At 37.3% G+C, this 14926-nt stretch overlaps 2 protein-coding genes across 2 annotated transcripts in view; both read right to left on the bottom strand.

The window, feature by feature from the left end:
• LOC307145102 (uncharacterized protein) overlaps nucleotides 1–14926 on the bottom strand; it is a 590539-nt gene that overhangs the window by 366683 nt on the left and 208930 nt on the right. The gene's annotated exons all lie outside the window — the stretch shown is intronic.
• ednrba (endothelin receptor Ba) lies at nucleotides 96–12241 on the bottom strand. Its single transcript, XM_079859599.1, has 7 exons — nucleotides 11061–12241; nucleotides 2378–2490; nucleotides 2077–2281; nucleotides 1800–1949; nucleotides 1416–1549; nucleotides 1134–1242; nucleotides 96–470 (listed from the first exon to the last, which is right to left on the bottom strand). The coding sequence occupies exons 1-7, from the start codon at nucleotides 11469–11471 to the stop codon at nucleotides 333–335; spliced, it is 1260 nt and encodes a 419-aa protein (XP_079715725.1). The 5' UTR covers nucleotides 11472–12241; the 3' UTR covers nucleotides 96–332.

The following is a 14926-nucleotide window of genomic DNA, read 5'->3' on the forward strand; positions in this document are numbered from 1 at the left end:
GCATCTTAAACATTATCATAATATAAAAAATTCTGGATGCCAATGTTAAATAAAACTTAAAGCAGTTCCAAACACTACATGTAAAATGATGCCAGGAGTGAGTAAAAACTGGGACTTAAAAAGATACATTTAACTGGGACTTAAAGATATATTACAATACCTTTTTACCTTCTCTAAAAAAAAAAAACTAGATTTTATAGAACTTTCATACTGTAGCACCACATTAACTTGTTATGAGTATCCCTCCAGCTGACTCAGAGTTAGGTTTCATGGTATTAGCTAAATGTTAAATGCAATTGGTAGGCCGCCGATACCTGTATGCAGATCAGTGCCTAAGTTGACGTGTATTTGTTGGAGGCACGGCTGTTGCTTTGTTCGGATCCTCGCTCAGTCACCTTCAGCTTCATGCAGGACTGCTTGTCATCCATGGCTAACATTTCAGGAGGCTGGCACCAGCAACACAGACATGACTGGAAGGGAACAGAGGAAGAAAAGTATTATTAATCATATAAACTACTGAATGATGCCTATAGCTCACACTTGCAAGACAATTAAGATTAACTGAATAAGGCCTTAAAATATACAGGTGAACAAACTAAATATTGAAATCTTTGAAAATCGTTTACACTGAAAAGAATGAATGCACAATCTTAAAACATGTTTTTTTTTTTGTTTTTTGTTTTTTTAAGTTAAACATTTTATAACATGACATGGCATCATAAAAATTGCATGGCATCATAAAATGTGGCTTTCACACGCAATGAATGTTTCAAAACAGCATTTCATGTTTAAAGCTAGCAAGACACCCGTCTAATGCATATTATACAGAAAAACAAAAAGTAGGAATGCAAAAACAAGTTCTGTGGGAAGTGTCCCTATGTATTAAACATTTGTATTATCATATGCAGATATTATCACATTATTATAATATGCAGAGACTTTCATTTCAGTGATGAGAAATTTTTATATTTTTGTTTTCACTGACAACTTCATATAAATGGTAGCCATATATCTACATTATTTAGTACATTGACATAGGAGTTTTTATTTTACCTAAATTTGCCAATATATTATTACTGTATTTTTAATATTTTTACATAGGAGTACATCATTGTCTGTCAGTCTGTTCTTACTCTGAAGCAGCTCTTGAAGCGTTTGCTAACCATGTACAAAGCGATTGGGTTTATGCATGAGTTCACTGATGCCATGTTGATCCCAATATGATCAAGAACCAGGAAGAAACTACAGGTAAACAAAAACACAAACAAACAAACAAACAAACAGACTCATTATTATTAAGACTATGATGTACCAAAAATAGAGAGATTATTTGTTTCTAGATTAAATGGCAGAACTGTTGTCCTCTGAAAGCCAAATTTAAATGAAGCCTTTGAAGATAGTTGATGTGATCTTACCTCAAAAGCTCACAGCGATTAGGGTCTCTTTCATCATAAATGGTAAGCTTTAGAATACGGCTGAGGTGCAGTGGAAGCCAGCACAGTGCAAAGACTAGCACCAGACAGAACACGGTTTTAGCCACCTCACGTCTCTGTAGAGCACAATCATGTCTTTTGCCTATTTATTTTGATTTAGAGACAATCATAGTGGATTAAGACATAATGACAAGTAAACTATCCCCAGAGTAACAAACTTTGGGACAAGTTATTAAAGTGAACAAGCTTTTTACGTCCCATTGGCAGTATAAAATTATGTCTTTATTTTGTATAGGGAGTGTATGGTCTCTCTTAAAAGAATATAAAGTGCACTTTCAAAAGTCATAGAGGACAGAGTGCTCTGACCTGTTTTAGGTGATCATTAAGTGCAATTTGGACTCCATTCTTCTTTCGAAGCATTTCACAGGTCATAAGAGTGTAGAAGATGGCAGTACACATCAGCGGCATGCAGAAGTAGAAACTAAAAAGCCACCAATCTTTGGCTGACTTATAAAACTGGAAATGAACAAATATACCAAATTACCACTGACAAGTAATTATTATCATATTCATGGTTGTCCAATTATTATGTGTCATGTCCAAAATTTAGTTGATCCAACTATTGTATGACATGCAAACTGACCTGCATGAACTCGTTTTTCTGCATAGGGTGGAGCAAGCAAATTCTAAGCAGCTCTCCTTTGTAGTCCATTGTGATCATATCAAAGCCAATGGCCTCTGGCACTGCAAGTATAATGGACAGCATCCATATCAGAATTATTTCAATAGCGGTCCATTTGGGGACGCCAATGCCTTTAATGCGGTTCCATGATGCCACTGCTCGAAACCTTGGGACAATGATCAGTGCCAGAAGCAAAATTAATTAGTGTTACTAGATATTATCTAAGAGCTAAGAGCAAACAAATACAACAAAATACAGATACCTGTCTATGCTCAGTGCACACAAACTCAGCACTGTGATGCCAACTGACGCCTTTTGTATAAAAGGAACCAGTTTGCAAAGTCCAACACCAAATGGCCAATCTTCCGCCAGAAGCTGAAAGACAGTTACTTTTGTGTCAATAAGTGCCAACAGAAAATTACACAGGGGAGAAAAAAAATTCAACCAAATATTTCCAGAAGAGCTGTTATGACTACACAATTATACCTTGTTTTTAGTGAGCCAATTGTTAAAAGCCCAGTGTTGAAAAGGATGTAGGACTTCCTAGTTTGTAAAAGAAAAATTTTGTGTTTCATGGAGTTAGATCATGGATGTTTTGATGAGCTGGAGCTGTCATTTTTTCTCAGATTGCTCTACATACTTTATAAAGGGCTTAAAAGCCGGGCCACAACCCATAAGAGAAAATATTGGTGGACTTTGGTGGGTTATTTTTGGTAACACTACTTAAAGCCTTTATATATAATGCATTATAAAAGTGTAACAGTAGCAAGCTAGTAAGAGCTGTGCATGTAAACCTCACTCCCCTGGCCTCAAGAGGCACAATAGTGGCCGACGCTAGAGACTACTTTCTTTAGCGTCCTTGTTAGGGCACACGCCTACCATGGCGGAGATGCCGGTTCAAGTAGGACCGGTTAGAAAAGCATTTTTAATGCATAATTATGCTTTGTTGTGCATAATTAAAATCCCATAAAAAATGCAGAATTATGGGCTTTTGCTGATTGCTTGGATCGCTGATCGATTGCTCCTGTCTGCCTCGCTGCCTGCTGTGAGTTTGTTTGCTTCGGTGCTGTAAGCTCCGTCTTAGCCTCGTATTTCTTTCTGTTTTGAACCATCATTTTCATTTACTATCATTTCTAGTTGTTTACTAAATACAGTTTACCCAACATCTCAGATTAACCTGACATCGCTAGCTTCCGTTATTATTAGCACAACATGCTAGTAATTCGCTAGCCTGTTAACGCGCCACCTGTGCGCTCAGTTATTTTTTATTTATTTTCTCTCGCGCGCCCGCGCCTTTGAGTTCATAAAAAGCCCAGGTGAGTAAGAATCAGTCAACAAACACGGTGAGTAATGTCTTGTCCTGTTATTGTCACCTGCACTTCATGACACATGTTTAGCATAGCCTTCTCTGTCGGCATTATAGGATTTATATGTGATAAATGCAAGGAGACAGTTAGGATGACGGAGAAGATTTCAGAACTAGAGACACGCATCCAAACTTTAATTGAGGATAGTAAGAGTGCTAGAGCTTTAGATACTATTTTGGATGCGCCTAGCATAGTGAACTCTTTGCATGATTCGGTTCCGGCTGAATTAGTGCCTGCGCAGCAAGGCAAATGGGTGACAGTGAGGGATTGCTCTAGTCGCAGATCAAAAAAACACTCTTCCATTCTGATTACCATAACAAATCGATTTGCCCCACTCAGTGAAACACCCACTAAGAATTCTGTTGATTGTGCCCTAGTAATTGGTGATTCGATCACACGGAACGTGAAAATAGAGACACCAGCCACCATAGTCACATGTTTGCCGGGAGCCAGAGCGCCTGACATCAAAGCAAATTTAAAAGTGCTGGCTAATGCTAATTGTAAATTCTCTAAGATCATTATTCATGTCGGCACTAATAATGTTCGATTCCGCAAGTCGGAGATCACCAAAATTAATATTAAAGTGGTGTGTGAACTCGCAAGTACGATGTCAAGCACTGTAATTTGCTCTGGCCCCCTTCCTGTTCGCAGGAGTGATGAGATAGTTAGTAGATTGTGTTCACTCAATGGCTGGCTGTCTAATTGGTGTCCACTTAATAATATAGAATTCATAGACAATTGGAAAAGTTTTTGGGGCAGACCTGACCTGTTGAAAAGAGATGGTATTTATCCATCCTGGGATGGTGCTGTTCTTCTCTCTAGTAATTTGGCTCATAGTCTTAGAGATAAAAAATGACAAATTGGGCACCAGGTCAGGAAGCAGACAGACTGGCTTAACCGACTGTCTGCTAGCGGCCTCGCGTCACCAAGGTCAGATAAATCCCATCACATAGAGCCTCTTTCACCTAGATATCATCATATAGAGACTGTGTCTGTTCCCCGAATTTGGAAATCCAAAAAACGTCCAAACCCATCTAAGGTTAAAAATGTAATTGATGTTCAACAAATAAAAAACAGATATAATACAGATGAGCAAATGTTAAAGCTTGGCTTGCTGAATATTCGATCGCTTACTCCAAAAGCACTCATTGTTAATGATATGATTTCAGATAATAACCTAAATGTGCTGTGTTTGACAGAAACCTGGCTAAAACCAAACGATTACATTACTTTAAATGAGTCAACCCCACAAGATTACAGTTATAAACATGAACCTCGTCTGAAACGCAAAGGGGGAGGTGTTGCTGTAATTTATAGTAATATTTTCAAAACCACTAAGAAATCTAGTTTTAAATATACTTCTTTTGAAGTGTTGATGCTTAATGTAAAATTATATAGTGTAAACAATAAATCACGTTTGAGATTTGTGCTGGCTACTGTATACAGGCCACCAGGGCACCATAAAGATTTTATCAAAGAATTTGCGGAGAGAATTAATCAGAATTAATATTGACTACAGATAAAGTACTAATTGTTGGTGATTTTAATATACACATAGATAATGAAAAAGATGCATTGGGATTGGCATTTAAAGACATTGTAAACTCAATTGGAGTTAGACAACATGTGTCAGGACCTACTCATTTTCGTAATCATACTCTAGATCTAATATTATCACATGGAATAGATGTCGATGCCGTTGAAATTCTGCAGCAGAGCGATGACATCTCAGATCATTATCTAGTCTCATGTAAATTACATTTAGCCAAGGCTGCAAAGCCGACTCCGTGTTATGATAATGTAATGTTATGTTAGACCTATCACTTCTGCCACTAAAGATTGCTTTATCAATAATCTTCCTAATCAGTTTCATCATCTCAGCATCCCGGATAGCTTAGAAGAACTTGATATTGCAACAGAAACTTTTAACTCTCTCTTTTCCAGCACTTTATACACAGTTGCTCCGTTGCGCTTAAAGAAGATTAAAGAAAATAGTCCAACGCCATGGTACAACGAGCACACTCGGGCCCTTAAGAGAGCAGCCAGAAAAATGGAGCGCAACTGGAAGAAAACAAAACTAGAGGTATTTCGGATTTCATGGAAGGAGAGCTCAATTACGTACAGAGAGGCTTTAAAGGCTGCTAGATCTGCTTATTTTTCAACCCTATTAGAAGAAAATAAACATAATCCTAGGTATTTATTTGAAGCAGTGGCTAAACTAACTAAAAAGAAAGCTTCAAGCCCAGAAGTTTCCAAGCAACACAGCAGTAATGACTTTATGAACTTCTTCACTTATAATATTAATAATATCAGGGACAAAATTATAACTATGCAACCGTCTACTACAGTATCACATCAGGCAGTGCATTTTAGTCTCCCTGAGGAAAAATTGTATTCATTTATTGCTATAGGAGAGGAAGAATTTTTCAAACTCGTTAATTCATCTAAATCGACAACATGTATGTTAGACCCTATACCGACCTACTGAAAGAGATGCTCCCAGAGGTCATAGATCCTCTTCTTACTATCATTAATTCGTCTTTGTCTCTAGGATACGTACCAAAAACCTTTAAGCTGGCTATGATTAAACCGCTTGTTAAAAAAACGCAACTTGATCCTACAGAATTAGTCAATTACAGGCCAATCTTGAATCTGCCTTTTCTGTCAAAGATATTAGAAAAAGCAGTATCATCACAACTGTGTTCCTTTCTTGAAAGAAATGATATCTGCGAGGATTTTCAGTCCAGATTTAGACCGTACCATAGTACCGAGACAGCTCTCGTTAGAGTCACAAATGATTTGCTCTTATCATCTGATCGTGGTTGTATCTCTCTATTAGTGTTACTTGATCTTAGTGCTGCATTTGACACCATTGACCACAACATTCTTTTAAATAGACTTGAACATTATGTTGGCATTTGTGGAATTGCACTAGCATGGTTTAAATCATACTTATCTGACCGTTATCAGTTTGTAGCACTAAATGAAGAGATGTCTTATCGATCACAAGTTCAGTATGGCGTACCACAAGGCTCAGTACTAGGACCGCTGCTGTTCACTCTTTACATGCTACCATTAGGAGATATCATTAGGAAACATGGAATTAGCTTTCACTGTTATGCTGACAATACTCAAAACCAAAAAACAATAGCTGTACATTTCTTCAAAACCTAACGAAACTTACCAATTCACAAAATTAACGGAATGCATAGCTGATATAAAAAGTTGGATGACTAGTAATTTCCTACTTCTAAATTATGAAAAAACAGAGATTCTAATTATTGAACAAAAAACTCCCACACGTAATAACCTAGAATACTGTCTAACACTTGATGGCTGCTCTGTTAAGTCTTCGTCATCGGTTAGGAACCTGGGTGTGCTCTTTGATACCAATCTTTCATTTGAAAATCACGTGTCTAATATCTGTAAAACCACATTTTTCCATCTTAAAAATATATCTAAATTACGCCATATGCTCTCATTGACAAATGCAGAACAATTAGTTCATGCGTTCATGACCTCAAGGCTAGATTATTGTAATGCCCTACTGGGTGGTTGCCCTGCACGCTTAAACAAACTACAGCTAGTTCAAAACGCAGCAGCTCGAGTTCTTAACAGAACCAGGAAGTATGACCATATTAGCCCGGTTCTGTCAACACTGCATTGGCTGCCTATTAAACATTGCATACATTTTAAAATATTGCTGATTACTTACAAAGCACTAAATGATTTAGCTCCGCAGTACTTGAGCGAGCTCTTAATGCATTATAGTCCTTCACGTCTATTGCGATCTCAAAATTCTGGCCAGTTGATAATACCTAGAATATCAAAATCGACTGCTGGCGGTAGATCCTTTTCCTATTTAGCACCGAAACTTTGGAACAGTCTTCCTAACATTGTCCGGGAAGCAGACACACTCTGTCAGTTCAAAGCTAGATTAAAGATACATCTCTTTGACCTAGCATTCACATAATACATTATAGACTTCTATAATTCAATGTTAGGCTGCATAGATTAGGTCAGCCGGAACCGGGAACACTTCCCATAAATCCTGATGTACTCGTTACATCATAAGAAGAATGGCATCTACGCTAATTTTAGTGTCTTTGTTTATCCAGAGGTTTTCCCGCAGCCTGCCGGATCCAGGCTGTATCCAGATCTGACGAAGGACCTTCACCTGGACCCGATGACAACGCAGTGCTGAAGTGCCAACTAGTCTCTCCCTATGGAGGATGCCTTTACCACTCTACAGATGATGCATTGTCGGGAAAATTCGTTTTGCGTACCTACCCCGAAGTGACAAAATAAAATAAAATTCTGTATCAAAATTTATAAGGAAAGATCAGTAATTTGTTTAGGCTTGGTTTGTAGGGAATTCCAAACCTGCGCACATATATTCAAACGCACATAACTATAGAACCAATTCTTAATGCGCATGTGAACGGCATCAGCGTTTATCACAGGTTCGCGTTTAAAGTCTGTGTAGAGAGAATGGTGTCGTCTTAGCGGCCCCTAATTTAATAACAAATAATCGTTGCGACGGAAGCGAATCAATCAAATCTAACTTTAGCTGGAAAATAACTTTATTAAAGAACCGCTATAAAGCCAAAACAATCTCTGTTACTTTAAATGATATGCTTATCTCTGTAAAGCTGCTTTGAAACAATCTACATTATTAAAAGTGCTGTATAAATGAAGATGACTTGACTTGACTTTGTAATGCACCTTATAATGCATTGTATGGTCTCATGAATAATTGTAACCACAGTTACAATACATTATAATACTTATCTATTCATTGAACACACCTTTAGAAATTATACTGCATTGAAACACATGACAGACAAACAATTTCAGATGTAACAAGGAATGTGCAAATTGAATGCATTTTAACTTTGGTTACAGTTATTTATGAAAAGATATAATGCATTATAACATACATTATGGGTATAATGCATTATAAATAAAGGCATTAAGTAAAGCGTTACCATTCTTTTTATTGTTAAATATGAAATTCGATTGAATCTTTATATTAATCTTATATTCTCCCTTTTTAATGCTGCATCACATTTGTTGATCAACAGCATGTTAGATTTTTGTCTTGAGATGTACAGGAACAGTCAAAAGTGTGGACACATTACTATTTTTAATGTTTTTGAAAGGAATATCTTATACTCTTCAAGCCTGCATTTATTTGATAAAAAATATAGAAAAAATACAGTAATATTGTTAAATATTATTACAATTTAAAATAATGGGTTTCTATTTTAATATACTTTACAATATAATTTATTTCTGTGATGCAAAGTTGAATTTGCATTACTCCAGTCTTCAGTGTCACATGATCCTTCAGAACTCATTCTAATATGCTGATTTGATACACAGTTATTAGTTATTATAAGTTGGAAACGTCTTGATTTTTTTGGTCTTTTTCCACAAATTTTGTATGTATGCAAATTGTATGATATCCAAGGTACACATTTCTAGTAACTGTGCAGTTAATTATTATATTGTGTTTTCATAAAGTTTTTTTGTTCCTCTCCCCAAATTTGTCACTGCCGAAACACAATAATATTTTTTTTGCCATTTAAAAAAAAATAAAAATCACAGGTAAATCAATACAATTTTAACAATATTTCAAGTGTAATTTATAAGATTTGTTGTATTTTGAATCCAATCTTTCTTTGTAAAAGGCATTAAGGTAATCATACTGATTTCAAAGTTAAGGATTCATTAGTTTGAATATACGTTGAACCAAACACTATAATAACATCTTAGTTGATAATTCAACTAAACTTTATTTTAGACAAACCATGCATGTTTCGGTCGTGACGGCACATTTTCGGGAGTGACAGTAATGTTTTGTTAGCGGCCACATCACATTACAAAATTTTAACTCGCATACTAAAACACAACTAAAACATACTAAGATACTAATGATTTGCATAACTGTACTAAAATTTTGATTATTTCCCCCAAATAAATGATTATGTGTTCCCTTTTGTCACTACTAAAACAATGATGACATGTTTCGGTCATGACTGTTTTGGTATTGACAATTTTAGATACTTTTGAGCCTAACTCAAAGATGCTAGTCAGCACATGGTTAACTAGTACAGTTCTGAACAGTTGTACACACACAAAAACTAAATTGTATTGAATAACACTCAGAAAACCATGATGTCACAAACTAAACTTTACCACGTTTCGGTAGTGACTATCGGTAGTGACAATTTTAGATACTTTTGAGCCTAGTTCAAAGATGATAACCAGCACATGGTTACCTAGCACAGTTCTGAACAGTTGGAATAACAACCAAAAATAAAAATAAAATGCAGGACGCATTTTTTTACATAAAGTTTCAAGATTTAAAAATAAAATAAATGTTTTTTTTTTTTTTAAACTTCACTTTTTAAAAGAAATCAAAAAATATTTTTAAAAACAACAATGAAAAAAAAATCAATATCATTTTCACAAGTTGAAATGTAGGGGTTAGGGTTCGGGACAGCCACCTCCCAATTGAAATTACCCAATAAATTATGATTTTATATTAAGCTTACTGATATTTGAAATATTATTGTGGAATTCAATAGATAATAGAAGGTTAACATCTGTGTAAACATCTACAATTTGAATACTTGCTTTTTAAATGTTTTTTTTTTTTGTTGTTGTTGTTGTTGTGGGACAGCAGTTTGCTCCAATTCTGTAGAACGGCCCATATATTGTTACAAAATTTTACTTTTTTATTAATCAAAGAATCCTAAAAAGCAGAACAACTGTTTCCAACATTGATAATACATCAGCATATTAGAATGATTTCTGAAAGATTATGTGACACTGAATACAGGAGTAATGATGCTGAAAATTCAGCTTTGCTTAACAGAAATAAATTGTATTTTAAAGTAGGCCTATATTAAAATAGAAAACCATTATTTTAAATTGGATTATTGAATATTTCACAATAGTAAAAAAAAAAATCTGCATGCATTTTTGATCAAATAAATGCAACCTTGGTGAGCAGAAGAGACTTAAAAACATACAAATAGTAATGTTTCCAAACTTTTGACCTGTACAGTATGGATCTCATTTCAACTTTCAGATGTATATGTTCCCCTTTAAAAGGCAAATAATGCAAATTTCATATAGAAGGGTTTGAACATCTACATAAAGATGAAAGCACAACAAATTGTAGTTCATTGTTAAATGTAAATCAACAGCCTTGACAATGACTTTTTAAATTAAATAGACTGTTGTTAGAAACTGCTATTTGAATTGTACATAGTTTGGTTATTTTTTTAATTTTTTTACATTGTGGACCCATGTCTCAAGCCTTGAGAAAGTTAAATTAGAAGGATGTGTGAATTTATCTACATAATTGGTTGAATATTGCAATGCTCATAAAATGTCATTGACCTTCAGAACTGTGAGGTACCGTTTATTAACGTTGCAACCAAGTAAACTGAGTTTACAAGTTAACATCTGTCATAAAATGGAAAAAGGGTTTTAAAAGAGAAAACGAAAGGTGTTTTTTTAATGAAAGACTAAATAAATAAAAGCTGTCCTGCAAACTGTGCTTACCTTATACACGTTGATGGGTATGTCTATCACGATATGCAACAGGTCCCCGAGCGCCAGACTTGCAATGAGGATATTAGGACCGTTACGCATGCATTTGTTTTTATAAATGATTCTGAGCAGCGTAGAGTTTCCGATTATCCCAACAACAAACACAAGGCATGAAGCCACGGTGTTAATATACTTGAAAGTATCCTTGATTTCCGTGGGACCAGTGCACATAGGCGGCAAAACTCTTGGTCGTCGAGGCATTGACTCATTGACCACATTGTCTTTTCCAAGTGCAGATTTGAGAGTTGGAGACACGGGTCCCGTGGAAAATTGCCTCTGATTAAAATCCTTCCCTTGAGCACTTATTAAGACGAGGTGTCCAGACAGGAGAATGAGCAAACAAACAACGCATCTCGTGTCCATCGTTTATATGAAATGTAGCCTATGGTAAATACACACTATGGTAAAACTGTTATTAATTTAATCATTAGATTGACAGGCAGCCAAGGTCTGGTCCTAGAATTACAGAGGCTTTAATAAACCAGTGGCAATAGTCTCTACACGATAATATTGGTTGCGATATTGCAATAAGATAAGCTTCGCAAGTTATTCGTAAAGAGAAAATCGAGAGAAAGTCCTTTCGTCTCTTGACAAGTTAATCCATCAGAACTCCAGATGACTTAATTTAGCGCACATTTCCTTCTAAACGCAAGGATATGTTTCACATAACCACTATGTTACGCTTAAGTGTTTTATCCCTGTTGTATCTGTGCAGCGTTTCCTCAGACTAGCCTATTCTCCCCTCTGACCCTCTAAATAACTTGACAATCAGAAAGGACCACGCAGAGTATAACGAGAGGGATGGTGACCGCGTGCATGTAATTACCCAGCAAACATGGTACGGTCTGACTACGTCGCTATTTAGTCGTCCTTTGGTTAGCGTGACATTAGGCTCGTTTGAGATGCTCCTCGCCTGAAATTTAGGCGAGAATAGGCAGCTGCAGTAAGGGAGGAGTGAAATAAGTGCAGTCAAGATGAACACGTTTTCTCTTCTAGTAGTGTATCCGACCCGCTACGAAATCAAAGGCGGTATCAGAGTTTCAAAATCAAAGAGAACAATCACGGTAACTTGTTATTAAGCTGTGTCGTCAGCATGTCGTTTCCAATCGTGCTTTTTGATCATTGCAGTCGAGGGTGAGCAACCCCACACGGCAATAAATAAATAAATAAATGCATACATAAATAAAAACAAAATTATTACTACCACTAATAATAATTACTACATTATTAGAGAGTTATCATGCTTTTCACTTTAGAATAGGCTACTGATCCAAAAAGTAATTCCTGAAGGATATAGTAATACTTGAATCAAAGTATCATTCTTTCCAACGTGTGTGTGATTTGTGTGTGCACCATTATCAATTATAAAAGAGTCAAGTCAAGTCACCTTTATTTATATAGCACTTTTTAAAATACAGATTGTATCAAAGAAGCTTCACACTGATAACATGAAAATAATACAACAAAGTTTGTTTCTAGAAGAAAATTGCATCATCGTCCACCCTTAATAAGGCAGATCAATAATATTGTTGAATAAATGTCCCCAACTAAGCAAGCCAAATGCCAAGGCAACAGTGGCAAGGAACCAAAACTCCATCAGGTGACAGAATGGAGAAAAAAACCTTGGGAGAACCCGGGCTCAGTCGGGGGCCAGTTCTCCTCTGGCCAACGAGCGAACAGTATATGATTATGATCCAGGCAGCGTTACAGGTCAGAAGTCAGATTGGTCGTGTCGATGAGGCCTTCACAGGGCTGATGAGGCTGGCACTTCAGGGATGCGTCATGGATGGGTCCAGGTGCAGATCCACCATCTGATCTGGATACGGCCGGGGTCCACCTCACTTCAGTAAACGGAGAGACTGGTTGACACTTCAGTACTGCGTTGTCGTCGTGTCCAGGCGCAGGTCCTTCATCGGATACTGGATACGGCCTGGATCCGGCGGACTGCGGTAAACCTCGGTATAAACAGAGAGACTAATATTAGCGTAGACTCCATTCTTCTTATGATGTAACGAGTACATCAGGATTCATGGGAAGTGTTCCCGGTTCCGGCTGGCCTAATCTATGCAGCCTAATATGGAATTATAGAAGTCTATAATGTGTTATGTGTATGCTAGGTCAAAGAGATGTGTTTTTAGTCTAGCTTTGAACTGACAGAGTGTGTCTGACTGTTCCAAAGTTTTGGTGATTAATAGGAGAAGGATCTACCGCCAGCAGTCGATTTTGATATTCTAGGTATTATCAACTGGCCGGAATTTTGAGATTGCAATAGACGTGAAAGACAATAATGCGTTAAGAGCTCACTCAAGTACTGCGGAGCTAAACCATTTAGTGCTTTGTAAGTAATCAGCAATATTTTAAAATGTATACGATGTTTAATAGGGAGCCAATGCAACATGCGTTGAACATGTTCGATTTATGGACCAAGTTTTTCGGATCCCGTTCAAGGGGGCACTGTTGAGGCCCCCTGCCACGCCCGGGTACCAGCTTCAGCCCGGCCCTGATGGCCGTGGGTTCTGACCTGTGGCAAAGTTTGCCCTTTCAGGACTTGGGCCCTAATAATAATAATCCTTAGGGAAAAAAAAGGGCCTTCACCCTTTCAGGGCTTGGGCCCTAATAATAATCCTAAAGAAAACAAAAGGGTCTTTGCCCTTTGTAAAGTGATCCACTGGAGGCAAGTGTAAATGAGAACCCAAGTGCAGTTTATTATAAACAAAACCAAACATGAAACAAAAACATGGCGTGGCATGAAAACAAAAACCAAGGCATGAACATGAACTTACATAACAGCAGAACTACAGGAAACAATACTTGACCAAGACACATGGCAAACATGAGGGCTTAAATACACACAAGACTAATGACTAGACAAGGGACACCTGTGAACAATGAAACAATGAACCAATGACAACATGACACATCAGACAAGGGAACACATGGCAGGATCACATGACTACAAGGGATCACATGACAGACATGGAAAAAAGACATGAACAAACCCAAAACGTGACACCCTTTCAGGGCTTGGGCCCTAATAATAAATAATCCTTAGGAAAACAATAGGGCCTTCGCCCTTTCAGGCTTGAGCCCTAATAATAATAAATAATCCTTAGGAAAACAATAGGGCCTTCGCCCTTTCAGGCTTGAGCCCTAATAATAATAAATAATCCTTAGGAAAACAATAGGGCTTTCGCCCTTTCAGGGCTTGGGCCCTAATAATCCTTAGGAAAACAATAGGGCCTTCGCCCTTTCAGGGCTTGGGCCCTAATAATAATGCTTAGGCAAACAATAGGGCCTTCGCCCTTTCAGGTACCCTGGTAATCCAGAGTTCTCACAAGAGCACAAGTTGAATTTGCTCAGCGAGTTACTCTGGTGTCGACTAATGGTGCTCATTAAATATGCCCCTCGATCTGAGCTGCACCAATCACATCGAGTTATCTGATATAGGCGAGCCAGAGGCGAGATGACGACAGCGCTGCGCCGTTGAAGTCATTAGTATACATTGCAAGATGGCTATGGATGAACACCTTTTGTTTGAAATGGCTTTGGCCGCTACAATGAAAGATTTAGACTTGCCTTTTTCTCTAAAAGAGGAACAGAAGATGGCGCTCAAATCGTTCCTTTGCAAGAAGGACGTTTTTGCTCTTTTGCCGACCGGTTACGGCAAAAGTATAATCTACCAGTTAGCTCCGCTGGTAGCTAAGCGTATGGGGCTTAGTGAAAACCCACTGGTGGTTGTGGTCTCGCCGTTGATCGCGCTTATGGACGACCAGGTGAAAGAGGCGAAGAAATTTGGTCTTTCGGCCCTGCAACTTGGC

The sequence above is a fragment of the Squalius cephalus genome (assembly GCF_949319135.1).
Source record: "Squalius cephalus genome assembly, chromosome: 2".
In the NCBI taxonomy this organism is placed as follows: domain Eukaryota; kingdom Metazoa; phylum Chordata; class Actinopteri; order Cypriniformes; family Leuciscidae; genus Squalius; species Squalius cephalus.

Bases quoted from the DNA above. Each gene is read 5' to 3' on its own strand.
- ednrba (XM_079859599.1), bottom strand. From the start codon at position 11,471: ATGGACACGAGATGCGTTGTTTGTTTGCTCATTCTCCTGTCTGGACAC. The intron at 2,491-11,060 runs GTAAGCACAGTT...ACTGTCTTTCAG, and splicing joins TACCCATCAACGTGTATAAG to CTTCTGGCGGAAGATTGGCC. The intron at 1,243-1,415 runs GTAAGATCACAT...GTTTACCTGTAG, and splicing joins AATCGCTGTGAGCTTTTGAG to TTTCTTCCTGGTTCTTGATC.